The sequence below is a fragment of the Gadus chalcogrammus genome, chromosome 8 (genome assembly GCF_026213295.1).
Source record: "Gadus chalcogrammus isolate NIFS_2021 chromosome 8, NIFS_Gcha_1.0, whole genome shotgun sequence".
In the NCBI taxonomy this organism is placed as follows: Eukaryota; Metazoa; Chordata; class Actinopteri; order Gadiformes; family Gadidae; genus Gadus; species Gadus chalcogrammus.
Window position 1 is genome coordinate 13,295,377 of NC_079419.1, and position 27,273 is coordinate 13,322,649.

Sequence of the window (27,273 nt, forward strand, 5' to 3'; positions counted from 1 at the left end):
CGTTCCGACCTGTGTGCTTACATATTCCACCTCCGCCCCGTCTCAGTCAGCTGACCACTGATTAAACAAGTGACGAAACACAAGGCTGCTGGTTCGGTATTTGGGGGAATGTGTTGACACATTATTTGATAGTATATAGTAGTTTAAGAGAGAGAGATATTGTTCATGTCTTTCGATGGATCCGGCCACCTCCACAGCGACTCTTCAAGACGACTCTGAGTAAGATGAACTTTAAGCAGTGGCTTTCGTATCATCCCAGCTTCCAGATGTACTGCAAGCCCTTCACAATAAGTTAGATACAATCTAAACATATGCGTTTTATTGTAGGAAACGCTTCTACTGTTAATATTGGACAGTTATCGGTATGTATTAGATATAGATTATATAGATAGATATGTAGATATGTGTGTATTTATGAGTTCCGTCCTTCCTCAATGAGTGTGACAAGTATTTGGCGAGGTATCTCGGCAGTCTTACACGGCATGGTTGACTTTTAATTGACTCCCCTTGTGGTTTTAAATACCCAGCTGTATGTCCCTTAACACAGCTGTAGGGAATGGGATACACCTCGACTCCAAAACTTGGCAAAGAAATGCACCTTGCAGTGTGCCGCTGTCTCAACATCCATAGAAGCTTGTATATTGTCCAGAGTTTCTTTTACCTGACATCGGTGTCCTGGAACTGCATTCCGTGTCGATATGCTTCTCAGGCCGAGTTCGATATGGGGCTGGTGGCCTTCGTGGCGCCCAACCTCCGCGGCTATCCTGAAGAGCGCAGAGGCCAAGATCCTCACCCGTAAGCAGTTGAACCAGTTTCTCTCGATCAAATTTAATTAAGTACTCGGTTATTATACAATGTTCTGCTTGTTACAGGTGTTCAAAATGACATGTGGGCGAGGTATGTGACTCTTCCCAACCAGGAGCGAATATGGACCCTCACTGTGACCAACAAATCGGCTCCCAAACCCAAACAGAAAGGTGTGATATTCTTATTATATAAACATTATACACAGATGTCCTCAACTTCTGCCTACCTTCCAGCCTTTATTAGTTATTGAAAAGGTTGGTTTGAGAAATCACAAATCAGTACTGACTTTTTGACCGTGTATGACTGGTTATATTATTCGTTTTTCTATTGTGAGAGAGCCCGGGACGATTTTTTTCTTATAATTTGCATGCAACGTTTGCTTTGTTGAATGCTGCCTTCTTCCTGCATTTTTATAATGAACATTTCCCTTTCATTAAAGTTTAAGCAGAAGTGGGCTATGGCTCTGCTTTGAGCCTATATAGCTCAACATGCTAGGGGTTCAACCTGCTCCTTAATGACACATTTCTTTCATCGTTAGTTGCTTTGGATGACAAAAAAACGCAATGGCTCATTCGTTTATTTTACATTGACACATTAAAATTTGACTGAGTGACTGTAAATCTGCCAATGACTGAATCGCTCTGTGATCCTCGGTCTCCTGCAGCCCCCACTAAGACCCCCCTGGTGATGGTCCATGGGTTTGGCGCGGGGGTGGGCCTGTGGGTAAAGAACCTGGACCGGCTGAGTCATTCGCGGCCCCTCCACGCCTTCGACCTGCTGGGCTTCGGCCGCAGCACCCGGCCGGCCTTCCCCAGCGACGCGACGCAGGCCGAGGACATCTTCGTCAGCTCCATAGAGCAGTGGAGGCAGAGCCTGGGCCTGGACGACATGATCCTGCTGGGCCACAGCCTGGGGGGGTACCTGGCCACGTCCTACGCCATCCGCTATCCAGCCAGGTAACGGCCGGTTTTAAAGGGGTCCTATTTGACCAATCAGGTGTTGTGGTCGAGTCCAGCCAATAACGAGGCTTCTCACGAGTGGGAGTGTCCGCAACAAGATCTTTATGATGAAAGAGTCCCAATATCAGTTGGTACAATCCGACTCCTTTTAGGCTATCCCATGGGACTGTACCAACTGGTACCCCGTACCAGTCATCCCAGCTGTTCTCCTTATTAAGGGTGTTCTAATATCTGTGTTGGACCTGTAAAATGTGTGTTTTTAATAAATAAAGCAACATGTCTGGTGTTTCAGGGTGAAGCACCTGATCCTTGTCGACCCATGGGGCTTCCCCGACCGGAACCAGCCTGTGGCGGCTGAGGCCGAGGGGACGCAGGTGGTGAAGAGGCCCCCCCTGCCGCTCTGGGTCAAGGCGGTGGTGTCCGTGCTGGGCTTCTTCAACCCCCTGGCGGTCATACGGGCAGCGGGCCCCTGGGGTGAGAGACACCGTCGGGCTACCACGTGTATGATAGGGCTTGTCGTGGTCCTTTAGCATGTTGTTACATATCATTAGCATTAGCAGCAAGGTGTAGAATGACTCGCCGCACCGTAGCATATCGTAGCATGCTTTAGCTCCTCGTAGGATGCCTTAACATGGAGTAGCACGTCAAGAGTATGTCGCAGAATGTCTTGGCATATATAAGAACTTCAAGGCGTATCGTATTGCGACATAACGCAGGGTCGTATGTTGTAGCCTATGTTAGCATGTAGCAGCTACAACAGGGGTTTCATCGTGTCCCCTGTCTGGTTCTCCAGGGCCGGGGCTGGTGACCAGGTTCCGGCAGGACTTCAAGATTAAGTTTGAGGATCTGTTTGACGACGACACCATGACCAACTACATCTACCACTGCAACGCACAGACGCCCAGGTGACCCCTGCCACTCACCTTGGTCAAGCTAAGGCAGAATGTAACCATTTCTAAGGGTTACACAATATGTGCGCCTTCTGTTAATAAATCAACACCCTGTAACTAGGTCACAATGCCCCACCTTGTTTGGTTGACAGTGTTTGTCCCTGACCCCTTCCAACGTTGTCGTAAGAAATTGCATCCAATTATATACTTTTTTAAAAATAAAAATAATCTATTTTTTAATTAATCTCAGACAGAACATGTTGGAATTTTAATATGGATATAACCATTCAATATGTAAAACAAATGTACGTTGTATCAATAAATAAGACTCACCTCCATCCACCACCCCCCCCCCCTCCTCCTCCTCCTCCTTCCTATCCCTGCGGGGCTGCAGCGGCGAGACGGGGTACTGGGCCATGATGGAGTCCCTGGCCTGGGCCAAGAGGCCCATGCTGCAGCGGGTGGACCAGCTGCCGGCCTCCCTGCCCGTCAGCATGCTGTACGGGGACCGCTCCTGGATGACCAGCTCCTCAGGCCACGAGGCCGCCCGCATCAGGGGCCAGGCCTACACCCGGGTGGAGGTGTGTGTGCGTGTGCGTGTGCGTGTGCGTGTGTGTCTGGTGTCAGAAGATTTGAATAGATAAGACGTCATATTTAATGCAGTGTATGTACTTCTCTAACTGTCTCGCCTTGTCATTCTCTGTAGCTAATCAAGGATGCCTCTCACCATATCAACAACGACCAGCCAGAGATCTTCAATAATATGGTTGAAGAAATATGCAACTCTGTCGACTGAGCGTCTGTGTTTGCCTACTGGGTGGGCCAGAAACATAAGCTCTGCGTACATAAAGTGCACGATTGGGTAAGACCTGGTCACATACTAGTGCATACTGGCACTAGATTTCAGCTCTATAGAAGTTTATGAACTGCATTCACTTTTGTTTTTGTTATCAACTGTATCTGTGGATATACAAAATATTGTACTGTTTCTGCTAAATGCCTTTTATTTATGATGAATAAGTCTGTGTCTGTATGTTCCGTGATGTGACTTTATTGTAAACGGGTGTTTTGCCTTTTTCTGAGATATTTGAATGCAAATGCCAATGTTTATTTTTAATATACTAAACGCAGTCTGAAGCAGAAGTTCTAGACTTCCATGGCCTCCATTTCACATAATTGCACACTTGCTGTTTTTGTGCATTGTATTTTATATTGTGACATCTTCTTTTTAATCAATAATAAAATTGTGATTTACTCTTTCTTTAAGTTCTATTCTTTTAGTTTTGGCAATATTTAGTTTCCTCCCCTCGTACTGTTACCTTGATGTGGTGGGGAGAAATTGTGTGCCCCATAGATTCTGGAGGCTATACCGGTGGGGTTTAATGCCCCCGGCAGGTTCAACCAAGCCAGGCAGGTTCCAGAGTTGAGGCCAGAGGATAAACAGCACACTGGCCCTCCAAGTTGGGGGTCGGGCTTGGGGTTAACAACCCCACCCCGGAAAAAACGAGATGTAACACAAGCAACGACAAGGAAACAAAAAGAGCTCAAACCGACAACCCTTCTTTCAACCAGGAAGAACATTACCAATGGAACCTGGAATATAAGGACTATGTACCAGGCAGGAAAAGTAGCGAAAATAGCAGCAGAGATAAGAAATTAAAACCTTGTACTATTGGGAATTAGTGAGGCAGGATGGACACAAGCTGGTCAGAAAAGGCTCATGAGCGGAGAAATGCTCCTATATTCAGGCCATGAGGAGGCCCCACATACTGAAGGCGTTGCCCTCATGCTATCCCAATCAGCACAGAGAGCACTGATGGGGTGGGAAGCCCATGGACCAAGAATCATTACAGCGACTTTCAGAACAAAAGAGAATATATGCATGAATGTAATCCAATTCTACGCACCACCCAACCATGAAGAAGAAACAAAAGATGAATTATACGACAGACTACAGAACATCTTGGGCAAATACTCAGAAAGATATGACCCTCCTTATGGGAGACTTGAATGCAAAGATAGGAAAAGACAACATCGGATATGAAGAAGTGATGGGAAGACACGGACTGGGAGAAATAAACGACAACGGAAAGAAGCTTTTAGATATTTGTGCATCAAACAAACTCGTCATTGGAGGGCATATTACCCAACAAGAACATACATAAGGCAACATGGGTATTGCCAGATCATGTTATGGAAAACCAAATAGATCACACTACAGAACGTGAGACTGAAAAGGAGGAGCAGATATTGCATCAGACCTGCTAATGGCCAGACTAAAACTCTAATTAAAGAAGAACAGGACAGCGCACACGGGAAACTGAAATAAATACAACGTGAACTTGCTAAGGGAAGAACAAATAAGAGAAAAAGAAAAGCATCAAGTTCGACAAGCTGAAATACAGCAACAAACTAGAGGAAGAGGTGGAAGAAGCAGCAAGAAACTGAAACATGAGACAGCTATATGACAGTACCAGAAAGCTGTCAGGCAAATACATCAAGGCAGAAAGACCAGTAAAAGATAAAGAAAGCAACACCATCAAGCTATAGGACGGGCCAACTCAATCGATGGGCGTAATACTTTGAAGAGCTGCTTAACATGCCCCCACCAGCAAACCCTCCGCATATCCAACCAGCAGAAAACGATCTCCCCATCAGCTGTGACACACCTAGCAGAGATGAGATTCGGACAGCAGTACAGAAACTGAAGAGTGGCAAAGCAGCAGGGCAAGATAACATTCCAGCAGAAACATTAAAGGCTGCCTTGAACACTACTGTATAAATGCTATATCCACTCTTCAGAAAGGTATGGTATGAAGAAAAACTGTCACCTGACTGGAAAGAGGGCTTTATTAACAAGATCCCAAATAAAGGTGACCTTGGAAATTGTGCCAACTATAGAGGGATCACACTACTCTCGGTACCGGGGAAGGTGCTAAATAGAATAATACTGGATAGAATGCAAGACGTAGTGAACCAACAACTAAGAGACCAACAAGCAGGATTTAGGAAAAAACTGTCATGTGTCGACCAGATTGCCACCCTTCGTATAATCATTGAACAAATCTAAGAGTGGAACTCCCCATTGTATATCAACTTTGTTGACTACGAAAAGCTTTAGATAGCGTGCACAGAGAGACTGTCTGGAAACTATTGAGAACTCATGGAGTGCCCACTAAACTAGTGAACATGATTTAAAGCAGCTACGAGGGAATGACATGTAGAGTTACATGAGGGACAACTCACTAACCAGTTTGCAATCAAGACGGGGGTTAGACAGGGCTGCCTGTTATCCCCATTCCTGTTTCTCCTAGTCATTGACTTGGTAATGAAAACTGCAAATGAAGGAAGCAATGGAATCCAGTGGACATTATGGACACAACTAGAAGACCTGGATTTCGCAGATGACTTGGCACTACTTTCACACAATCACCATCAGATACAAGAGAAGACGACTCTACTCGTAGAAACATGAGCCCAAGTGGGCCTTAGCATAAACAAGGGAAAGAAAAAAATAATGAGGATGAACACAAATAGGGGGGAGCCAATAACACTAGAAGTGGAGTATTTTTCCTACTTGGGCAGCATCATCAACAAAGAGGGAGGGACAGATGCAGACATCAGCTCCAGAATAGGAAAGGCATTTGTACAACTGAATATATGGCGCTCAAAGGAGGTACAACAACAAACAAAAGTATGAATCTTCAACTCAAATGTGAAATCAGTCCTGTTCTATGGAGCCGAGACCTGGAGAACAATAAATTCTACAGCAAGCTAAGAACAAACCTTCATAAACGGATGCATGAGAAGAATTCGGCAAGATCACCAATGAAGACCGATGGACGAGGACAAAGCAAACACTAGAGACAAAATTGGACAAAGAAGACGTAGATGGATTGGGCATACCCTTCGTAAACCAATGTCGAATACCACCAGACAGGCTCTGACGTGGAACCCCCAGGGGAAGAGAAAGAGAGGTCGGCCTAGAAACACCTCGCAGAGGGAGTTCCAGACAGACATAAAAAAGATGGGATGCCCCTGGTCACAGATAGAAAAGAAAGCCAGCAACCAAGTTCTCTGGAGATCCTTTGTCGACGGTCTATACCCCCCAAGGGGTGTCAAGGCATAAGAAGAAGATGAATATTTATTTTGTTTATCCATTTGAGAACATTGTTTCTCAAACTTTTTATCCCGTGTATTTGTCTCCCCAGGTACCACAATTATGAACGATGTTATAAAATATAACAAAATACAATAGCGTAGGCCTGCAGCCCTATTCAGCTACACACAGCTCACGCAGGAGGCACATTTAACAATTGTATACCAACAAACTTTTTTTAGAAAAGCTTAAAGGGGACATATTATACCACTGACAACACATGTGGGCGTGTCCACCTGATGTATGACGGATTGATAAGCAACGTTTGCTACAGTCCACTGGGTAGGCTGGTAGGCTGATCTATCCAGCACACATAGGTGGACTCGCCCAACTGAGCCTGCAATGTCAGAAGCTGCACATTTTCAAAACGGCTTGTAATGGCTAATCACACTCACACCTGGTGGTATAATATGTCCCCTTTCATTATTATTAGACTAATGAGATGGCTGCGTGTTCAATCATAAGATGAAGTTTGACATGCGATGGTTTCATGGATTAATTTCTAAGAAAATCACCAAACATACCGCCTGTAATCTGTTCAATGTCACTGTTTTTTACAGTTCTCCACGATCGAAATGTTTTTGAACCTTTAATAATTGTTTTGTTGATTCCTCTGCGCAACACTAAAAAGCGCATCGCGTACCACAGTTGAGAGAACCACTGCGTTAGAACGTTAAAACGGCAAATATATCAAATGCTCCCACTTGGCCACTAGAGGCCAGTAAAACATTATCTATCTTATTTCGAGGAGCTACCCCAACCAAGGCAATCTTTTTTTCTCTCAAGACTAGTTAAATATTTGAGGTTGTAATTATGTAACGCTTCCGATTAATGGCTTCTTTCAGTGTGAGGGGAAAAGTTACAGGTAAGTACATGTTTCCCCCTCTGCTCCTACCTCTGAGCTCATCCTGCCTTCCACACCTTCAATAATGACATGGTTGCCCATCGTTTTACTGTATTTTACTTTATTAGCGTCACAATAAGTAAAAAAAAACAACAGTAAAACACAATTTAGTTGGATAAATACGGTGATGCATTATTAAAAATATATTTGTTCTTTTCACATTTGTTTTAAGTGGCTGAAAAGCAGGAAGGGGGGGGGGGGGGGTAAGGGAAGTTTTCGTGCCCTTCTTGGTGGGGACAGGGACAGGGGGGGTTAGGGAAGTGTTCATGCCTGTCTTGGTAGATGAACGAGCTGTACAAACAGTAGAAAGTGATTTAAAATGAGCAAACAGATTATTGCGAGTTATAACATAATATTGACGTCAGTGTTCAACATATAAACTGTCACAATCAGGTGAATGGCATAGCACCACGTTAGTCTTGATTTTCTTACGGTATCTAAACCGGTCGTTCTTACGCAAACACCACCTCATATTACACTCAATTTGGACGGCAAAAAACAGAAATAAAATGTAATATAATAAAATAATAAAAAAAAACGAGAATAGTCTAATGTATTTGTTATTTGACTAAGGTGTTGTCCTTCAGGTGAGCTGTGTAAGGCACATTGTAGGTAACCATTGTTTCCTCACTCAGCTTAGCTTAAGTAATAGCAAAATCAGTGCATGTGTGTCACCGAAGTGACATAGATAACACACTATATACATAGACACATGTTTCTGTGTGACTTCAAAGTTATAAATGCTACTCTAGCGTTCACTTCCTTATTAGGGTTTATTCCTAGACGCGTATCGTGCACTATATAAACTTATGTGTACAGTTTTTGTCCCACAAATAAAGTGTGGGACAATAGAAAATGAAATACAATGGCCATGTTACACAATGATAATAATACTGACGGTTTCATCATGTCATGCATCCAAAATTGATGCGTGATCAACCCATGTGCACATCTTAACCCCTTCTTGTTCTCACCTGGCCTGTATCTGAATGACGTCGCGTCTCGTTAGATAAAAGCCATCTTCCAGCCCACACACTCAGTGAGGAGGTCAACTGTCAGAAGGTATAGTGGCTGCGCTGTTCACCTCCCAGCCCCACTAAGTAATGGGTTTGATTCCCCTCTCCATGACAGCATCGTAGCCTGTAGGTGTCCCTGGCCTAGGAGGCTTTAACCCAGACCTGTATCTAAATCCACTGTTAGTCACGTCACGAGGGATAAAATCCTCTATGGACGACTAAATTGTTAGAATGTTTAAATCGGACCATCCACCATGCCATGGGGCTGACTTGATGACCGTGATCCTTTTAGTGCTTGGCCCACCCAGCGGTGATGGGTGGGCGGGTTGGTGGGCCGGGCTGCATGTGGAGGATGGAGGGTCACCTTCCTGGGCCTCAGGCCTCCAGGACCAGGATGTCTGCCACCCCGTGGACCTGGCTCATCTGCTTACAGTCCAGGGACACCACCAGCTTCTTGAGGCCCGGCTGGGTGGGCACGAAGTGCTCCGTCACCCTCACCGTGGAGTTGGCGCCCACATCCCTGCAGGAGGAGAAGAGAGGAGAGGGGGGGACGCAGGAGAGGGAAGGCGAGAGGTCAGGGGAGATATCACTAAACATTGACCGGGAGGGGAAAGTTAGAGAGGAACCAGAATTTGAATGTGTGTGTGGGTGTGAGTGTGAGTGTGAGTGTGAGTGTGAGTGTGAGTGTGAGTGTGAGTGTGAGTGTGAGTGTGAGTGTGAGTCTGTGTGTCTTTATGTATGTATGTATGTATGTATGTATGTATGTATGTATGTATGTATGTATGTATGTATGTATGTATGTATGTATGTATGTATGTATGTATGTATGTATGTATGTATGTATGTATGTATGTATGTATGTATGTATGTATGTATGTATGTATGCGCGTATGTGTGTGTGTGTGTGTGTGTGTGTGTGTGTGTGTGTGTGTGTGTGTGTGTGTGTGTGTGTGTGTGTGTGTGTGTGTGTGTGTGTGTGTGTGTGTGTGTGTGTGTGTGTGTGTGTGTGTGTGTGTGTGTGTGTGTAAAGAATCTCCTTACCCCACCACCACCTTGTGGCCCTTCTGCAGCCCCAGGCCCTCCACCCTGATGACCACCCCCTGCAGGGTCCGGGGCAGCGGGTTGGTGAAGCTGATCTTAGCAGACATCTCCTTACCCACCTGCGCGTCTCCCACGGGCTGTAGACACACAACCAGTCAGTCAGACACAGGACCAGTCAGACACACAACCAATCAGATACAGAACCAGTTCGCCAGTTGGACACACACCCAGTCAGTCAAACCCAGAAGCAGTCAGGACAACACATAAGCAGTTAGTCAAACACAACACCAGACTTTGATCTTTCAGTGTCTTACTACATGTTCAAAGAATACGTACATGAAAATCCGTGCTAACAGCTAACATCATGCTACGTCCCACACCATGCTACACTCCATGCTCTTCGGAGGGGCCTACCTTGACTTCCAGATCGGGTGTGCGCAGTCGGAAGGTGGTCTGGTGGGCCAGGACCTGCTGAGTCTCAGAGACCCGGCCGGACAGGGTGAGCATCATGGCGGCCTGGTCCACCAGCTGGTCCTGGTACAGCTGGTAGGGCAGCACCCAGTCGATGGTCTTCTCTGTTGGGTACCACACAGAGCCATTAGTACTTTAGTCCGGTCATTTCCTCTGCGTTTAACACCGACGCCATCTTCATTTTCATCACCACCATCATCTCCGTCTTTATTAACATCACCATCATCATCATCATCATAACCCCCACCAACCCCACCCCCATCACCATCATCACCACCACCCTCACCATCATCATAACCCCCATCACCAGCGCTCACCTTCATCTGCCAGCAGGTGGATGGTCAGCGTCTCCTTCTTCACGGTGCCCTTCAGCACGCCCGTGTAGTACATGACGGACGCCTGGCTGTGCAGCGCGGTGGAGCGCGGCGAGGAGCTCAGGTTCTTCACCTTGATGCTCAGGTGGGCGTCGGCCCCCATGTGGGGCCCCTCCCCGTCCATCGTCACCTCCACCTTCACGTCCTCGGCCAAGGCCACGGAGTACGTGTCGGGCTTGCTGCCGTAGCGACTGGCCGTCTCCACGGAGATGCGCTCCTCTTCCGAATCTGGGGGAGGGAGGGACGGAGGGAGGGAGGGAGGGGAGAGACAGGTCAAACTTTGGTACTTCTTTAAAAAATTTAGAACTAGAGGAAATATGGAGAAGTAATAGAGGAGATTTGGAGGACAAATAGAGCTATGCTGGAGAAATAGACGAGGTATGGAGGAGAATATTTGAGATATGGAGGAGAGGTTTTGACCCCTTACTGGAAAAAGAAAGGTTGGACACTTGACACCAAATATCTCTAAAGGGCAAGTTAGGACTCCCCAGCACCCCAAGAGGGGCAGAAACCTGGAGAAGGAACCCAGGAGAGGGATCCCTCCTACCAGGAACGGCCAGGGGGGCAAGAGGTCCCACATGGGCAGACTTTTAGTGGCACAAACCCAAGCAGAATCCCCTGAGCTGGCCCTGAGCGGGTGGTGAACTTGGCAGTACCTTCGCTGTGCTTGTAGAGCTTAGTGATGTCGGCTCTCTCGTCGGAGCCCACCGCCTTGGTGCTGATGAAGTGGCCCACTGCCTTCTTCTCGCTGTAGATCTGGGCGAAGGTCCCGTCCAGGTTCCTCTGCCAGTAGATCTTATCGCTGTTCACCTGGCGGGGTAGGGGGAGAACGGTGAGAAGGCTGGGGGCCGTGCGGCCCACACTGCTCTGTCGGCCGGAGCCTTCTACTGTGGTTACAATGCTGGGTGGCTGGTGCTCTGCAGCTCCAGCACCGCATCAGGGGGACACAGGATTAAGGTGGAGGCAGATGTTTACTCATCACTATGTTTCTATATTTATTTTAGGATTATTCCAGGATTATATAATATGACAATAAAGACTTCGACCATTACCCCTCTAATCTGAATTCCCTGTAAAGTCACTTTTAGATAAAACATTTTAGATGAAAGCCTCCCCTGCTAAACGACAAAAAAGTCGAACGTAGACATCGAACGTAGACGGATGAAAGGGGAAAGCGTTAAGCGTTGCGTGTCCACTGCGCTCACCTCGGCGAAGACGAAGGGCGTGTCGTACTTGAGGAAGACCTGTCCGGCGCGGATGGCGTTGATGGAGGCGGGGCCGCAGCGGAAGGTGCCCTGGCTCGTCTCCTGGGGGGTGGAGTCCACCGCCTGCCAGCCGCCGTGTCCCGGGGGCAGGTCGGGACGCGCCATCCAGCAGTCGTTCCAAACGTGGAAGTTCCTGTGGGGTCACGTCACACCGCGTCACGGGGCAATAGTGCTATGGCTACGACGCGTGACATCCACCGAGTCACGCTGTCATGGAGATGCGTGACACGCACGACAAAAACACGAACAACGTGTTTTTCATGTCATTCGACACCAGATGTGCACTGACCATGTGTGACTGATGTGGTAATAGTTAGAAAATGCACAAATCCAGGGTTGAACCATAAAACGGCAAATGCATTCCACATGCGCGCCGCCACCCGTCCTCCCCCAGATGAATGAGGTCATACATAACGAAACCTCCCCCAGGCAGGGCGGGCCTCCCCCAGCTGGGTCGGATCACAAGCAGCATGCCCCCCTGACGTTGATCAGCCGTGCTGGGCTGTATCAGAACACGTGGCGTGAGTGCCGGCTTTTTAAACCCCCCCCCGGGTGGCCGGGGGCTGGGGCAGGTGTGTGTGTGTGGGGGGGGGGGGGGATCTAAATATACAGGACATTCCGAGTGCCCGGGATTCCTCGGGGTCGGACGGAGGCACCCCCACATGACATCTCAGAGAGGGGGTGGGGGGTGGGGGGTCTCTAGGAGTAGCAGTAGGCCAGGGGCCCACAAGCAGGCTCTGGAGGGGGCGTGGGCGGATTACGTTCCGTGTTGGTGTCTGATTATGTCATCCAATGGATGATACACATCGTGAGTCACGGCTGTTGTTTTTGCACTAAGATTTTGTTAAAGTTGTTATGGGAATGTATTGAATTGAATCATTCTTTACAGCGAATGATATCTATAGATGTCCTGCTTTACAGTCAATGTATTTTTCTTTCATACGTTGTTGTATCAAGGACTCCGCATGGACACATTAAAACGGATCGTACTCAAAACAGGAGAGAACCCGCTCCGATGTTGAATAACACTTGTTCCCCAAGCGGACAACTCTTGCAGCACACCTCTTGCTCTGGGTGTTGGCCGGTGGCGACGCCCAGAGCATTTGCCGTAAGAGAGACACTCACCACAAGAGAGACCGTAAAAGAGGCTCTTACCAAAATAGAGACGGTAATAGAGGGTCTTACCACAAGACAGACGTAATAGAGGCTCTTACCACACAGAGAGATGGTAAGAGACTCTCTTACCACACAGAGACGGTAAGAGATTCTCTTACCACACAGAGAGATGGTAAGAGAGGCTCTTACCACACAGAGAGACCTTAATAGAGGCTCTTCCTACAAGAGAGACGGTAAGAGAGGCTCTTACCACACAGAGAGACGGTAAGAGAGGCTCTTACCACACAGAGAGACGTAAGAGAGGCTCTTACCAAACAGAGAGACGGTAAGAGAGGCTCTAACCACACACAGAGACGTAAGAGAGGCTCTTACCACACAGAGTCTTTGTTGAGGTGGTTGATGGGCTCCATTTCCTCGTCCAGGTAGACGTCGGTGGTGAGGGACACGTCGGTGTCGTGGGCCGACTGGAAGTTGGTCACGCTGCGGGCCGGGATCCCCAGGCACCGGAGCACTATGGGCGGAGAGAGAGAGATGAAGGCATAGGTTCTCAAATGGGTCCGGGTTCTGGGTTTGCACCCAAATGTCCTCAGTCATTGGACTGCAAGTCTGCAAGCCCCCTCTGTTTAGTGACATGCATCCAAACCTTCACTTCGGCCATAACATGTGCAATAAACAGCGCCTGGTGTTATGGCGTTCAATTCCTACTGGGGGGATTGAACCAGCGACCCCTTGATTGGAATACTTAAGGTCTCTTATCACAAAGCCAACTGACCACAGCCATCGTGTTCGGCAGTGACAGCGTTCTCAAGGCTTATTGGAAGTGAGGAAGAACCCTGTCACACTTTCTGTTACAAACACACACACTCTCGCACGTTACCAACGCCGCCTTTGACAAGGCTTGCATGGAACTTGCATCGCCCTCGGCTCAGTGAAAGCCGGCCACACGGCGGCCTGCGTCGGTCCATCTGTCCCTAGCAGTGATGGCAGGAATGCAGAGGAGTGGTATTTTGATAAGAGCTATGGCTAGCTTCTATCAGGGGCCACTGCGCTATCTGCTAAATTGTGAGATTGGCCAGTAAGAGTTCAGGAAATCTTTGGGCACATGTGCACAAAGACATAGGCTAGCATTGGCTTTATAATCTAAAGTTCTACATCTATGCTAGTGACTTGTATGAAATACCCTGGGTTGAAATGCTGGTGTAGCGTGCATGCAAGTTTGGCCCTGGGGTTTCTCAGGTTTCAGTCCTAGGAAACCCATACCCCCCCCCCCCCCACACACACACACACACACCAACAAACACCCACACACATCCACACCTCCAGACACACACACCCACCCACACCCACACCCATGCACACACAGTCATGTAGTGGGACAGACGACACACACACCTGTGTTGGTGACCCCAGAGAAGACCCAGCACTGTCCGTAGGCCACGGGCGTCCCATCGGCCTCGTGGTACTGCTTCAGGATGTCCACGCTGCTGCTCCACGCCGCGGGGCTCGTCCCGTCGCTGTAGTCCCCGCTCCAGTTCCCGATCAAAACGCCGTAGTCGTCCTGCGCGTTAATCTGGGGGAGGGGGAGGAGACAGGGAGTGAGGTCACAAAACCAAGTGATGTCACTAAAGGGTGGATGGATGAGGATGGGTGATGAGAGCGTTTGATTGGTTCGCTGTCTATGTGTGATGCACAAAAAGGAATGTGAGGAAGAGTATGTAGAAGAGTAGCAGTCTCACCATGGCGGAGATGACCCGCACCACGTTGATGGGGTCCCAGCGGCCAGCGGGGGCGATCTCACTCTTCTCCAGCAAGAACAGACACGCCTCCAGAATACCCTCCTGGAACTACACAGAACAACACACAGGAACAGCTTAATAACTAGCTCTAGTAGACCACACAGAGGAACAGCTTTGACAACTAGCTCTAGAGGAACAACATAACTAGCTCTAGGGGAGCAGCTTAACTACGAGCTCTAGTGAAACACAGAGGAACAGCTTAATAACTAACTCTAGTGAAACACACAGGGGAACAGCTTAATAACTAACTCTAGTGAAACACACAGAGGAACAGCTTAATAACAAACTCTAGTGGAACACACAGAGGAACAGTTTAGCAAGCAACTATAGTTGAATATACAGATGAACAGCTTGATAACTAGCTCTAGTGAAACACACAGAGGAACAGCTTGATAACTAGCACTAGTGTAAAACACAGAGGAACAGCTTGATAACTACCTCTAGTGTAACACACAGAGGAACAGCTTGATAACTACCTCTAGTGTAACACACAGAGGAACAGCTTAACCACTAACTTCAGAGGAAAACACACAGGAACAGCTTAACAACTAACTCTAGTCAATATAGCTTGTTATTAAGCTGTTCCTCTGTGTGTTCCACTAGAGTCTAGTGGAAAACACAGAGGAACAGCTTAATAACCTTGTAAAAGGAAATAATTATAATATGACTACACCTCAGAAAAATCCTCTCAAGGGAATTCCTTATGATATGAATTCACTCTTCCCTTTCAATAAGATTCATTGCAAAAACTCTTAGGTTGAGCAGGCAGCGAGTCCACATCCAAGCCAAAAGAGCGGATGTGCACGGGCGACCAAAGCACTTCTTGGACAGCGGTCGCACCTGTCCAAAGTTCCAGGTCCGGGCGCCGATCTGTTTCTCGGTTCCATAGTAGATCCTCCCGGTGTCGTTGAGAACGTACTCGTTCCTCTCGTCATCGTCGTCCAGGAACACTGAGTCATCTGCACAGATCCACAAACAGATATACATTATGGAATTGAACCTGAAGATCAATGTCTCACCTCGGCTGGCTGACAGACACGTGAGCCAAAGTGAGACCAAAGACAGCCCAAAGACAGCCCAATGCAGGAGGGACTCTGGGTTAGGGGGCTTCTTGCTCAAGGGCCTACAGGTAAACTGCAGACAATGGGGGATCCAACCCAGAACCTTCCAGCTTGGAGTTGAACACATGAACCACTCCGCTAGTTTCCCTTCATTGTAAGGGCAATTGTTAACAAACTAGCAAAATAATAATTCACCATTAATAACAAAACAAATCATTGACAAATCTTTTCATAAGCATTCTTCATCTTTATCTATCCATAAATCTATCTTCAACCTTCCATGCCAATCTATCTCAACCCATCTTTATCTATCTATAAATAATCTTCTTTACCCATCGTTAGGTATCCATACATCTTTCGTCTAAGTATACCTTTAAGGCCCCTAAGGGCCCATACTGCCCCTGATTAAAGTGACAGTGAGCTCATGACCCTGGCCACTGTGATTCAATAGGCCAGGAATGTGGATTTCCTTCTCACAGAAGAAGTGAAAGTGGCCCCCGGGGCCAGGAAGCGCTGGAGAAACACAATGACAGCATGGTGCTATAAGAGGTGCCCCAAACTTTACTCGAGAGACAGGAAATGATGCGTACTCTGGGTGGTCAGCCCCAGCCATGATGGACTTGTGTCACTGGATTTGAACCGCAAGTTTTGTTTAAAAAAGGGTTTTCCGACTCACTAAAGTGGCGACAACTCTTTGACTCCTACTTATCGAAGGGGAGGCGCACACACACACACACACAGCCCCTTTGCTCTCTTCCACAAAGCACTGTGCCTGTTTTAATGTCCCCCAGTTGGCCCCAAAGGAGTCTCTCTCTCTCTCTCTCTCTCTCTCTCTCTCTCTCTCTCTCTCTCTCTCTCTCTCTCTCTCTCTCTCTCTCTCTCTCTCTCTCTCTCTCTCTCTCTCTCTCTCCTCTCTCTCTCTCTCTCTCTCATCTCTCTCTCTCTCTCTCTCTCTCTCTCTCTCTCTCTCTCTCTCTCTCTCTCTCTCTCTCTCTCTCTCATATAGTTTTGGAGAAGTGAAAAACAGAAAGTGTGTCTTTCGTTATGTGCTGCTGTTGGCTTCAGCCCAAATGTTCATGTCTCTCTCTCTCTCTCTCTCTGCGTTTTGTTTGCACGAGGATGTGATTATCAGTGAGAGGCGGCCAAGGGAATTTTGCAGCAGGGGGGGAGAGAAGAGGAGGAGTGGAGAAAAGTGGGGAGACGAGGAGGAAGGAGGGCGAGTGTAAGAGGGAGGTTAGCCGAGGACAAAGACGGGACGGGAGGAATATTAATAGGAGGGGAGGAGGAGAAAAGCAGAGGAGGGGAGGAGAACAAGGGAAAGTTGGATTAAAGTACAGCCCTGCAGGGTTGGAGGTGTGTGTGTGTATGTGTGTTTGTGTGTGTGTGAGTGTGTGTGTGTGTGCTGGGGGTTTCACAGAAGAGTGAGCGAGGGCAAAAAGAAGAAAAGGAAAGCTAAGGAGCATTCGAGATGAACAGGACAGAGGAGAAAGAGACGCCAGGGAGAGAGGAGGAGGAGGAGGAGGAGACACAGGGAGCTGTGGAGCGGGAGAGAGGGGAGGAAGGGAGGCTGGGGGGTGAGTGAGGGAGAGGGGAGAGAGGAGGGAGCAAAATGTCGACCAAGAGCGGGGTGGAGGAGGATGGAGGAGACGGAGGAGCTGTCGATAGAGGGGTGGAGGAGGCAGGAGGAGGCATAGAGAGAGGGGCGTGGAGTAGGATATGTTCAGAGACGGCAGAGGAAGGTACAGAGAATCTGGAGTTATTTCACAGTACAGCTCTGGAATTACGTGTGTGCTTGTGTGTTCGTGCTTGTGTGTATGTGGGTTTGTGCATGTGTGTTTGTGTGTGCGAGTGTGTGCTTCTGTGTATACCGTGTGTGTTTGCATGCGTGTGTTCCTGTGCGTGTGTGTGTGTTTATGTGCGTGTGTGTGTGTGTAGGTGCATGTGTATGTGTGCGCTTGTGTATGTGCGTGGGTGTGTGTATGTGCATGTGTGTGCGTGTGTATGTATGGGCGTGGGTGTGTGAGTGAAGCATGTTGTAAAACAGAAGACAGACGTCTGGATAAGGGAGAGACGGAGGGAAGGATGGGTGGAGGTCTCAAACAACAGAGGGGGAGTAAGTAAGAAAGCGAGGAAGAGAGAGAGAGAGAATATCTAGAGCAGAGAGAGTGAAGCAGATCTAGAGAGAAAGATAAGAGAGTCACAGCTGCAAGATGGCCATGTGCAAGACCCATGATGATTCACACAATAAATGTGGAATTCTGTGTTTTTTTTACTTTTATGAGCATGAAAATAATGATCGAGTGAGGGAGGAAGGAAAGGAGAGAGAGAGAGAAAGCGATAGAGGAGAAAGGGAAAGAGAGGTGGAGAGAGAGCCAGCGAGCACATTGGGCACACAGCCAACAACAGCACATAAACCAAGACACACTCTTTGTTTTCGGTTTCGCAAGCCTCTAACCACCGCCCTGGTTTTTCTTTGTTAACAACCTAAGCGGTTGAATTAATAATTATTTGGAAATAGTTTACATTTTTTACTTTCAACTTTTAACGACCGCATACCAACTGACAAAAGAGCAGAGCTAATAATCAACAGCTGAAGCCCCCTCTGACTCCTATATCGAACGACCAGGACAAAGTTCTAGAGTTGAAGAGGGATGAGAACCAGAGAGCAAACATCTGGATGTTTGTTTAATCGGATCCCAAGGGTAGTGCCAAAGTAACTTTTGACATGAGTGGGAAGAATTCAACTCACTTGCAACTTGTCGCTATCCATCATGTAGCCAAGAGAATCTCCCTCTGTCTGCGTGTGTGTGTGTGTGTGTGTGTGTGTGTGTGTTTGTGTGTGTGTGATTGTGTGACCTAATGTTTCTGGCGTCACTACAACACATTTGTTTCCGTTCCCCTTGCATAGTTATACATCTTGTCTGTCAGCCCCATCAACAGCTAAATCAATTATACTGAAACAAGGCAAGCCTTGTTTATCTGTTTCAGCAAAACGTTTTTCAGACATAAAATAAAAGTCTGAAAACGGTTTTCGGTGAAAAAATTATAATATTTTTGTCAACGCAAAAAAAAAAAATAGTAACAAAATAAACAGTCAAAAGAAGAATCTGGTGAAGCAGGAATTGGTTAGAAGAAGTTTGGTTGGAACTGATTTTGAGGACTACTACAAGAATGTTGACGACAGATCCTTTGGCCCGCTCAACACGTTCATGCAATGGGACTGGATGATGCGTTACCTTCACACCAGGGGTTGAACAGCATCACCACCTTCTTGCCGGCCTCGTGGACGGTGACGTCACCGCCCTTGGCTGAGCAAGTGGTGACAGAGAGTGCGTACACGCCCACCACCGCCTTGGGGGTGGAGTTGACCGACAGCTTCACCGTGTTGCCGATCTGCTCCACGATCTTGGCTTCCCACCGGTCGTCCTCTAGATCGTCTACCAACGGCACGATGATGTGGGTGCCCTTGGACACGATGGGCAGAGGACCTGAAAGAGAACAGGCGACTTGTTACGCATTTAGTATTGTTTTTTTTGATAGTTTGTTTATATGTATTTTTTTCATATTTTCTACATTCATTTGAAGAACTAGGAATCACATTTCCTTATTGTTGGTAGTGAAACCATACAGGTCTTTTCTGCAAATGTCTGACATTTGACTGGCATTGTGGGTAGAGAAAGGCCGTGTTTGGATTGCTGCTCCCGAACCATGGATGTGAACCTCCATGGATGAAGAATAGGAGGGAGGATGACTGTGATCTTGTGTACTTTTAGTTGCTGGTTGATTTATATGGTGGACTGTGTTTTGATGGTGTTACATTAGGATCCATTTAGAAAATATGATATGATACGATGCTGAACGCACTGTTGTTGACAGCTGATTGTTGCCAACACATACCCTGCCAAAACAATTACAAAGAAGAACAAAGTTAAGGACTGTAATCATGTGGCAGGGAGCGGGAAATCCATAATTCCACTGGCACTGTCTTTCATAGATACAGAATTTCATTATTACTACATTGGAACAGCAACCCATATCCAACGGCGTTGATAAACAAGACTCTTCTCTGGGCCGATTCGCTAGATAAATTGCAGAGCTGCGGACCACAGACACATTGAAAGCATTGAGCTGGTAGAACCTTTATCTATTCTGACATACCAGTAAACAGACTTTGGCCAGATGTGGAGCAGGGGGTTGCATGTGAGTAAATGCAGATGTTGTTTGGTTTGGAGAGGTGAAGAGATAGAAATGTCCGTCAGCATACCTCAGCAGGGAGGAGGTAAAGGGATCCGGATATTTTTGTGCAGAACTATTTATTTGGGCCGTAGCACCCTGCAGTGGGGCTGGAGGCCGATTGTCGTCAAGGTTACGGGGTTAAAGAGAGACAGCATTGTTCGGTTGAGATCTCCCCCTCCCTTCCTCTCTCACCACTCAATACTTGGAAGGAATAGGAAAAAAAGTCTCCTTTGCCAACGACTTGGGAAACTATCATCGACTGTTCTTGGGTCCATGGGTCCTTGTCATCAATGATTGAATTGCAAAAACGTACATTGGGATTCAAAGCCAGAACCTCTCGGGCTTGGAGACAAACACCCTAACCACTAACACATAGCTCCCCTCACCGTAAATCCTTCCTATTGGCTGGAATAACAATAGCAATAACAACTCACAATAACATATGTACGACAATCGGTTTTGCAAGTGATTTCCGCACACGCTTAAACAGACATTTTTATTTCCCTCTTTGGAATGTTTCGGTTTGCTGATTGTTTTCATTTTTTTCCCCGCTTCCTCCCGTTCCCTTCCTGGATTGGGACCTTCCCAACACACTCTCCCAACTCCCTGTTGACACCTAGGTGACACAGGGAAGAGTGTGTGTGGCCTCCAGCATGGAATGCTCTCCCATGGGTGTAGTGTAATTGTGAGGCCAGTAAAGCCAGGAGAAGAGGAGGAGGGGGTAGAGGAAGAGGGCTGGGTGAAGGCGGTGGAGGAGGGGGAGGAGGAGGAGCAGGGGACGGAGGTGAAGGAGGAGAAGAGGAGGAGGGGGTAGAGGAAGAGGGCTGGGTGAAGGCGGTGGAGGAGGGGGAGGAGGAGCAGGGGACGGAGGTGAAGGAGGAGAAGGAGGAGGAGGGGGTAGAGGAAGAGGGCTGGGTGAAGGCGGAGGAGGAGGGGGTAGAGGAAGAGGGCTGGGTGAAGGCGGTGGAGGAGGGGGAGGAGGAGCAGGGGACGGAGGTGAAGGAGGAGAAGGAGGATGGAAAGGAGCAGGTGAAGGAGGTCAAGGAGGAGCAGAGGAAGGAGGAGCAGGAGGAGACGGTGAAAGAGGTGGAGGAGGAAGATCAGGTTGAGAGGCAGGAGGGGATAGTAGGTAAGGTCTGCTGTCAAATGATTTGCATTAACACTGGGTTGGAGCGTCGCTGAAATGTGCGTTTCGGTTTAATGTGCGTGTGTGTGTGTGTGTGTGTGTGTGTGTGTGTGTGTGTGTGTGTGTGTGTGTGTGTGTGTGTGTGTGTGTGTGAGATTAAGATCCAATAAATAAAAAGCTTTCTTGTTTTGTTTCACTGTGCCTTCATGATCGCCTTCTTTGTTGTCTTTAACTCCTTATCAAAACACTATAGCGCCAGACATTGCGCGTGAGTCACCTCCTTATTGTATCCTAAACACTCCCATAAACACGCCTTGGCCTCTTCATCTGTCTCTCTTACGCACACGGCCGTCTTAATGCAATATGATCTGGCACAGCACACCCCGAATGTAGCAGGGGAATGGGGCTGGGTCACTTGTAACTCGTTGCATTTTGGTGTTTTTTGGTCATTGCGTGTTATATCTTATTGGTATTTTCATTTAGCAGGCGACCTGGTATTTTATTAGATACAGGTCATCAAGGATGAGACAGGGCTGAGTGAGGCTCCTTGCCCATTAATGTCTCTGTCATTACAGGGAGGCATTGCGGATCGAAATCCAGGGCCAGAACAAAAATTACGTGACTGCAGAGAAAACAAACACACCTCGCCATCTTCTGCGGCATTTCCTGCGCCTCAGATATTTTGCAAGTTGCAAAATATATCGGAGCAGATGATGAAATCTCAGCAGATGACGGCATTGGAAACATTGTGTGTGATGATTCAGAAAAGGCGTGATTTGTTTTGATCGTATTTCCCCGTCTCCAAGGTGACCCCACTGGTCCTAACCAACGGAAGCTGCAGTGACAAACAAGTTGGTCCACAAAGGACTTCTTCGGTCACGCCCGGTCTAAATCAATTCGATCCTACCTGTCTTGAGGTCCAGGTGCATGCTGTCCGTGTCCTGGTTGTAGGGCCGGCTCAGCTCCAGCTGGATCTGGAAGGCCTGGCCTCGCCGCAGGACCAGCTCGTCCCCGTGGAAGGCGTCGGTGTGGTGCTCCGTGCGGTTCTGACCCGACTGAGAGCTCAGCAGGTCCACCGCCCGCACACACAGCTTCACCTCTGGTGGAGCCAGGGGAGGGGAGGGGAGGGGGGAGAGGGAGAGAGGGGGGTTGTTATTACAACCTATCACAACCTGGAGGTCCTTTGAATGAATGGGATTAAATGACAATATTCACTATCATAATCATACTTTTACGAGTTGTGCAAGGAAAGTTTATTCCTTCAGTTAAAGTACTTTCATAGTGCTATACAAAGGAAGAACTCGCGTGTAAAAAATCCTTAAAAGATAAATAAAATGACATGGAAATGACATGAAAAAAAGCAGACGCATGACATTTCTGCTGCATTAACACCCAAATGCTCGCCCAAACGATTGATGATATGGTTATTTTTATAAATATAAGTCTCGTAATGATTATAAATGGCTGGCTCCATTTTGGCCAATAAAGGTTATAGAGAATTATATAACAAAGAAGGATTGCTCCACGAAAGGAAAAGTCATCATGAACGGCTGGGCTATCTCACCCTCCATCTCGTTTCCATTGGTCAGGGGAATGAACTTGGGCGGGTCCTTGTCGGCAACGGGCGTAAAGGGGACCACCTCAACCTTATCGGTGACATCATAAGAGTTGCTGGCTTGGGGCTCGCAGCAGCACGGGCACATCTTCCGGAACCAGCTGCGACACCCCCCCTCTTCCACCTCTTCCTTCTTGCTGCCGTCATTGGGATTGATTGACACCTGCACCCGGGTGGGCGGAGCCGCACCGGCGTACCGGCCCACTCCAGACACGCCCCTCACTGACGGACGTTCGCTGGGCATTCTGGGAAAAAGGAGGAAGAGGTGATGATTTAGGAGATCTAGAGGCTGCGATAAATGGAATCACAGGAGGAGAGAAGAGGAAAGGAAGGGAGAGAAGGGGAGATTATAAGGGAGCAGAGGAGAGGAGAGGAGCGGAGAGGAGGAGAAGTGAACAGCAGTGGAGCGTTCAGGAGACGAGAAGTCAGGAGGGACAAAGAGGAGAGAGGAAAAGGGGAGGAGAGTGAAGGATATGTCTCGGCTGGTGGTTCTCATGAGCTTTAAGTGCGTACACAACACGGTTCAAACACAGTGCGTCACATGTCCACGCAACCCCCACTGCACCAAACATGCATTACATGACTCATGTATGCATTCATTTATTTACCAGTAACTATCCAACTTTTGATTGCGTCTCTCCACTTTTGTTTTCCAACGCCCACAACCCTTCTTATTTTCGTTTTACAATTTCCCACAATTACTGCATTCCTGCCTCTCTCTCAACTTTCCCAAAACTCTGGGCATTTGTCAGCTATATTTTTCCAAAGCAAAGCCAACTTTGGCACTCGGTGTAGCACTCGGTGTGAGTGATACACTAACAGCTGCAAACAATCTGCCCCACCCCAGCTGTTACAGAGAGAGAGAGAGAGAGAGACAGAAAGAAAAAGAGAGGGGCCGACAGAGAGGGAGAGAAATGAGAGAGGGGAGAGTGCACATGGAGATTTGCATGCAGGCAAGAATTTATGTGCAGATATGCATGACTACCTGTGTGTGTGTGTGTGTATATGCTTTCCTGTGTGTGTGTGTGTGTGTGTGTGTGTGTGTGTGTGTGTGTGTGTGTGTGTCCCTCCACACTTCGAACACTCGGATCAACCAAACATGACTAGGCTAGTATGTATTTTCCTCAAATCAAACAAATTGGAAGAAGGATCACAGAAGACGAAATGAAGCGAAGGAACCAACAAACGCCTCCCTTTCACTCGTCCGTATAACTCCCACCATGGGACTCAGGGTCAAAGGTCAAATGCCCAACTGCTGTTTACAAGCAGAGAAATTCCCCCTCCCTCGCCTCCCCCTCTCCCACCTCCTCTCATCCTCTGTCTCTTCTCTCTCCCCTCCGTACAGATAAAAAACCCTGCTAATGGAGTATGTACACAAATGCATCTCATACATAAACACCCTTGAGATACACACACTGCCTCTCCCTTTCTCTCTCTCTCACACACACACACACACACACACACACACACACACACACCACCCCAGGGACATCATTTCGTTTATTGGTTTCTAGTAAAACACGACTTAATCTAATACTCTAATTACCAACAGCTGGTCAATAAAATAGAACCAGAGGCTACGTAAAAACACATACTCACGTACATATGTACGTACGTGCGTGCGTGCGTGCGTGTTGAGAGGTTGAAAGGGCAAGGGATCTACATTCTGCTGTAGCATGTGTGTTTGCCACACATGCAGAAACACACACACACACACACACACACACACACACACACACACACACACACACACACACACACACACACAAAGAGACAGAAACTCCAGCACAGACACACAGGCATAGAATCAAACAAATGCATAGAGACACACATACACACAAAAACACACACTATGCAGCGGCACATACACACTATGCAGAGAATGACGCAGATACACTATGCTTGGACACGCGGACACACACACACACACACATTTCTCAAATGGTTAAGATAATTGCGTTCCCCTCTCTATAATAACAAATATTATATTTAATGAACACATCTATTTTATGTAATGAGTAAGGATGGTTAGAAACAGCTCTGATGAAGATGATTGGAGGAGGATGATTGGAGGAGAAGGATTTGGATCGTGGATGTGAACATTTACGACATCGATTGGATAGAGGAGAGAGCAATCAAATGGAGTTATCTGACCTGATCTCAGAACAGGACAGATGACAGCTGAATTGGTGTGTGTGCATGTGTCAAAAAAAACTACTTCATACCTTTAGGAAAAGGCATATATAGACAGAGAGAAATAAAGGGAGAGATAAAGAGAGATATGACGAAAGAAAGACAGAGATAGACGGACATAGAGAGAAAGAAAGAGATAGAGAGTAAAACAGATTTAGGGAGAAAGAGAGATAGAGAGAAAAACATAGGCTATATTGAGAAAGACAGATGTAGAGAGAAAGACAGATCAAGAGAGAAGAAAAAACAACGACCAAGAGATATAGCGTGAAGACAGAGGAGAAAATAGATTAATCTCACCGAATTAATTCAATGAATCGGTTTGTCAGATAAGATCGCTCTCCTACATTTCGACATCTCTCAAATATTTGGCCAAACTCTGGTTCTGTTGATTGCGTCACGCCCAGCACACCAATTATTTTTAATAAATAAACATCTTCCTCATAACAGGGAATTATTCCAAGAAAAACAAAAATTAAAAGACGCCGAATAACGTCTCAACATCGCGTAAACTAAATCTCTACATCCCTCCCCGTCTTTTGAGACGTCAATAAACCTGGCTTTGATTGATTTCTATGGCAACAGTTCAGAATGGACCAGACAGACGGCAAGAGGCCTACAAGACATGCGTCACCCAGTGACAGAATCAAGTTCATTCCTGATACACTTGCGGTTCCGTTTCTCGCAATGTGATCACAACATGTTTTCATTATAAGCTAACTAGAGCGCATTGTTCCACTCTAACTTCGTGTTGGCATGGCGACAGCAGGGACGGAATGTCTGCTGAGACGACGTGATAAGAATGTTACCTTAACGGGCCCTGGTGGCTCCTAAACTCACTATTAGAAATATGATGATTAAAGTAATTAGAATTAACGTTTATTATGAGAAGATGTAAGCGACAAGAATTATAGGCCTACTTTATAACACATATATAAATAATTTGCACTTAATCGGATCAGATAAGTAAAAAAAATATAGGCCTATAATAGTGTCACATATTAGGGGTATTATTATTAATTAATACGATACTGCTACAATATAACGGTTTTAATTTAAAGGGCTATGATTTTATTCGTGCAGGTCTAAGTTCAAGTTTATGAGCAACCTATAACTTTGGAATAACGGTCTGTGATTGCATGTCAAGTCCCCGCGGGCGAGGATCAAATCTGTTCTAAAAAAAAGTTTACGGGTGTCTGGAACACGCGCAAACATTCTCAAACCAGAGCGCGTTTTATGGACCACAATTCCAACACTAAAGATGAGACAGCGTTATGAAAAACAAAGTAGACCTACACTTAATGAGCCCGTTGTTGTTCTCCAAGTCAAGTTTCACGTTCCTAATGAGATTTGGCCATATCGTTAACATCAAGTTAAGACTCAGTCAGCACAAACTCGCGTCAAAGTTCTGCAAACTCTCAACCAACTATGCATAAAGACTGAGGCTATTAAGAAAACGTTATACATTGGTTTTGGACAAATGTGTTTCGTTATGAATAAAGATTGAAACCTTACTTATAGAGAATGTTCTTGAGTAGGTTTCTTGTTGCTCGGCGGACCGGTGACAGCGACTGGAATAACGGGAGGCGTTAAAATACACGCTTGCTGTTCAGATCGTATATATACCCGTGCCAACCCTGGAATGTACGCGAGATTCTTTTATAAAAGCGACACACCCCTGTCTCTCTCTTTTCCCCTCCCTCGACCAACCCCGGTGGCCGTGGTTACGTACGCCTTTTATTGATATCCTCCAGTGCGAACTCAAGGTTTGGGTGCGGCATGCATAAGTCAGTGTACACCGGGAATGACTAAAAAACTAGATTTTAGGGGGCAGCAGCAACACCCATGCAAAACAAGAGGAAGAGAGAGAGGAGTGAGAGAATGACATATCACAATGTTTCAGCTCCGTTTTCCATGACGGGAAGGCAGTGGAAACAGATGGAGTCAGGACGACAGTTACCTTTCATCACTAGAGCGGTATACTCGACAATAGTGGGCATGCCCACCTTGAGGGCAAAGTCTGCCTTTCTTGTGCTGTGCCATATAATTAACTTGTACTGACTAATGCAAAAGCACAACTAGACTAATAAATAAAGGCCTCTTTTTGGTTAGTTTGCCAATCAAGGGCAAGCATGCTATAGAAAATAGTCTACAAAAAAGGTTAAATGTGAAAGTTATTCAAATGTGTCCTTTTCAACTCACTGTGAACTTCCACTTCTCTTAATTTGATGCGGATATGGGACATTT

General features: G+C 47.0%; 2 protein-coding genes across 2 annotated transcripts; one reads left to right on the top strand and one right to left on the bottom strand.

Moving 5' to 3' along the window:
- The first annotated feature begins 15 nt into the window (after nucleotides 1-15).
- abhd4 (abhydrolase domain containing 4, N-acyl phospholipase B) lies at nucleotides 16-3,929 on the top strand. Its single transcript, XM_056596375.1, has 8 exons — nucleotides 16-219; nucleotides 710-795; nucleotides 873-977; nucleotides 1,472-1,763; nucleotides 2,059-2,240; nucleotides 2,560-2,671; nucleotides 3,051-3,237; nucleotides 3,363-3,929. The coding sequence occupies exons 1-8, from the start codon at nucleotides 176-178 to the stop codon at nucleotides 3,450-3,452; spliced, it is 1,098 nt and encodes a 365-aa protein (XP_056452350.1). The 5' UTR covers nucleotides 16-175; the 3' UTR covers nucleotides 3,453-3,929.
- A 3,433-nt stretch (nucleotides 3,930-7,362) lies between these two features.
- Nucleotides 7,363-26,819, bottom strand: tgm1l1 (transglutaminase 1 like 1). Its single transcript, XM_056596589.1, has 14 exons — nucleotides 26,542-26,819; nucleotides 22,786-23,081; nucleotides 22,129-22,320; nucleotides 19,096-19,347; nucleotides 15,639-15,757; nucleotides 14,739-14,846; nucleotides 14,395-14,572; nucleotides 13,375-13,513; nucleotides 11,827-12,019; nucleotides 11,278-11,431; nucleotides 10,565-10,849; nucleotides 10,191-10,351; nucleotides 9,777-9,913; nucleotides 7,363-9,255 (listed from the first exon to the last, which is right to left on the bottom strand). The coding sequence occupies exons 2-14, from the start codon at nucleotides 23,078-23,080 to the stop codon at nucleotides 9,111-9,113; spliced, it is 2,358 nt and encodes a 785-aa protein (XP_056452564.1). The 5' UTR covers nucleotide 23,081; nucleotides 26,542-26,819; the 3' UTR covers nucleotides 7,363-9,110.
- Nucleotides 26,820-27,273: the final 454 nt, after the last annotated feature.

Coding starts and splice junctions, on each gene's coding strand:
- abhd4 (XM_056596375.1), top strand. CDS start 176: ATGGATCCGGCCACCTCCACAGCGACTCTTCAAGACGACTCTGA. Junction 220..709: donor ACTCTTCAAGACGACTCTGA/GTAAGATGAACT, acceptor TATGCTTCTCAG/GCCGAGTTCGATATGGGGCT. Junction 796..872: donor AGAGGCCAAGATCCTCACCC/GTAAGCAGTTGA, acceptor TGCTTGTTACAG/GTGTTCAAAATGACATGTGG.
- tgm1l1 (XM_056596589.1), bottom strand. CDS start 23,080: ATGCCCAGCGAACGTCCGTCAGTGAGGGGCGTGTCTGGAGTGGGCCGG. Junction 12,020..13,374: donor CTCAACAAAGACTCTGTGTG/GTAAGAGCCTCT, acceptor GTGACCCCACAG/GAACTTCCACGTTTGGAACG. Junction 9,914..10,190: donor CACCCGATCTGGAAGTCAAG/GTAGGCCCCTCC, acceptor GTGTGTCTACAG/CCCGTGGGAGACGCGCAGGT.